The sequence below is a fragment of the Eimeria maxima genome, genomic scaffold, assembly GCF_000499605.1.
Source record: "Eimeria maxima Weybridge genomic scaffold, Emw_scaff222, whole genome shotgun sequence".
Lineage (NCBI taxonomy): Eukaryota > Apicomplexa > Conoidasida > Eucoccidiorida > Eimeriidae > Eimeria > Eimeria maxima.
The window spans coordinates 20,001-22,500 of record NW_013563689.1 but is presented as its reverse complement, the minus strand read 5'-3'; the positions used below and the strand labels follow the sequence as shown (position 1 = coordinate 22,500).

Sequence of the window (2,500 nt, the reverse complement as noted above, 5' to 3'; positions counted from 1 at the left end):
AATAATATAGATAATAATAATAATAATAATATAGGTATAATAGAGGAAATAAATAAGAATAAAGAAATAATAAATAAGAATAATATAATAAAGAATAAAATAATAAATATAAATAATATAATAATAAATAAAGGAATAAATATAAATAATAAATACTATGATATAAAAATAAATATAAATAATAAATATATATATGCACATAAATATATATTAGCAGCAAATAGTATTTATTTTTTTTATTTATTTAATTATAATAATATACAAGAAAATATTAATAAAGAAATAATCATAAAAAATTGGTCTTTTCTTCCTTATAAATTAATGATTCTTTTTCTTTATACAGGTATATTACATGAATATAGGATAGATATACTAGTAGAGGTACGTATTTATTTATTTATTTATTTATTTATTTATTTTATTTATTTATTTATTTATTTATTTTATTTATTTGCTTATTTATTTGTTTATTTTGTTTAATTGTGCATATTTATATATATATGTATATTACATGAATATAGGATAGATATACTAGTAGAGGTACGTATATTAATTAATTCATTAATTAATTAATTAATTACATAATTAATTAATTATATTTATTTATTTACTTATTTATTTATTTATTTATTTAATTGTGTTTATTTATATATATGTATAGTACATGAATATAGGATAGATATACTAGTAGAGGTATTTATTTATTTATTTATATTTATTTATTTATATTTATTTATTTATATTATTTATATTTAATTAATTAATTAATTAATAGTGTTTATTTATATATATATATATATATATATATATATGTATAATACAGGAATATAGGATAGATGTATATATGTATAAATATATATGTATATGTATATGTGTATATATATATGTTTATATGTATATATATACATATATATGTATATATATATGTATATATGTATATGTATATATGTATATATACGTATATATGTATATGTATATATGTATATGTGTATATGTATATATACGTATATATGTATATGTATATGTATATGTATATGTAGGTATTAGGTATAGCAGATCAATACAGGATAAGAAGACTAAAAGAAAGATGTGAATATAAATTGATTAATTTATTAAATATAAATAATATTTATTATTTATTATTATATGCAGATAAATATACAGCAAATAAATTAAAAAAAAAATGTTTTTTCTTCTTTTTTCTATATAAGGATATAGCTCCCTATACACCCCAATTCTCTATTCTTCTTTCTTCTCCTTCTCTTGTTATGCAAATTGCTAAACTTTCTCTTATTAATCATTCTTCTTTGCCTATTGCTGCTGCACAAGGAGGAGGAGGAGGAGCAGCAGCAGCAGCAGCAGCAGGGAATCATGATGATGATGACGAAGAAGAAGAAGAAGAGGAAGAAGAGGAAGAAGAGGAGGAAGAGGAGGGAGAAGGACGAGGAACAGCAGCAGCAGCAGCAGCAGCAACAGCAGCAACAGCAGCAAGATCAAGGTTACAAGATAACCATTAAATTTATTGTTTTATTGTCTTAATATATTTTGCTGCTGCTGCAGCAGCAAATGCGCTGCAGCAGCATATGATTTGCTGCTCATGTTGTTGTTGTTGTTGTTGCTGCTGCTGCAGCAGCAACAACAGCAGCAGCAGCAGCATTAGAGGATATTCCTTCCTCTTTGCTGTTGCAGTAGCAGCAGGGATTGTTTCTCATGCTGCAGCAGCAGCAGCACTTGCTACTGCTCTTGCTGCTGCTGCTTATGCTGCTACACTATCAGCAGCAGCAGGAGCAGCAGCAGCAGCAGCAGCAGCAGCAGCAGCAGCAGCAGCAGGAGTTTATGTTGGTGCCTGTAGTCTTGCATCCTCTAGTGCCTTAATTAAAGGATCATCTGGGGTGTATAGGGAGCTCTGCAGCAAATCATCTATTTCGTGCTGCAGTGCAGCAGCAACGTCCTTCTTACAACTGCTGCTGCTGCTGCTGCTGCTGTTGCTGCTGCTGCAACTGCTGCTGCTGCAGCTTGTTGGCCTGTGGGGTGTTGTTGCTCCCCCAGAGGCATCTTTCTGCTGCTGCTGTTGCTGCTGCTGCTGCTGCTGCATGTTCGCAGCAGGCGCCATGTTCTCCCTTGCAGCGGTAGCCAGACGCTGCTGCTGCTGTTGCTGTTGGTGCTGTTGCTGCTGCTGCTGCTGCAGCACGTGGCTAAGAGCTTCAACCTCCTGCTGCACTGCATGCAGCTTCTGCTCGAGCTCTGCCTCCCATGGTACGGGGGCAGGTTCCCGCTGCTGCAGTTGCTGCAGCAGCAGCAACAACAACAACAATAACAACAATAACAGCAGCAGCAGCAGCAGCAAAAATAAGAGCAGCAACAGCAGCAGCAGCAAATACAGGTGGATACACAGCGCATTGTTTATTTGTTCGTAAACCCCGCTGCTGCTGCTGTTGCTGCTGCAGCGAATTTTTTTAACCCTTTTAAATATATTTAAACCCTAAACCCTAAACCCTAA

General features: G+C 32.0%; 2 protein-coding genes across 2 annotated transcripts in view; one reads left to right on the top strand and one right to left on the bottom strand.

Annotated features, from left to right (window-relative positions):
• Positions 1 to 1,268: 1,268 nt before the first annotated feature.
• EMWEY_00022620 (hypothetical protein) lies at positions 1,269 to 1,517 on the top strand (the record flags this gene model as incomplete). Its single annotated transcript, XM_013477911.1, has 1 exon — positions 1,269 to 1,517. The coding sequence occupies one exon, from the start codon at positions 1,269 to 1,271 to the stop codon at positions 1,515 to 1,517; it is 249 nt and encodes an 82-aa protein (XP_013333365.1).
• Positions 1,518 to 1,834: 317 nt separating this feature from the next.
• The window catches only part of EMWEY_00022610 (hypothetical protein, conserved), a gene marked incomplete at both ends in the record, with an annotated part of 5,047 nt that continues 4,381 nt past the window's right edge, over positions 1,835 to 2,500 (bottom strand). The window contains one exon of the mRNA XM_013477910.1: positions 1,835 to 2,287. Coding sequence (XP_013333364.1) covers positions 1,835 to 2,287 — 453 coding nt within the window. The remainder of the gene's footprint in view (positions 2,288 to 2,500) is intronic.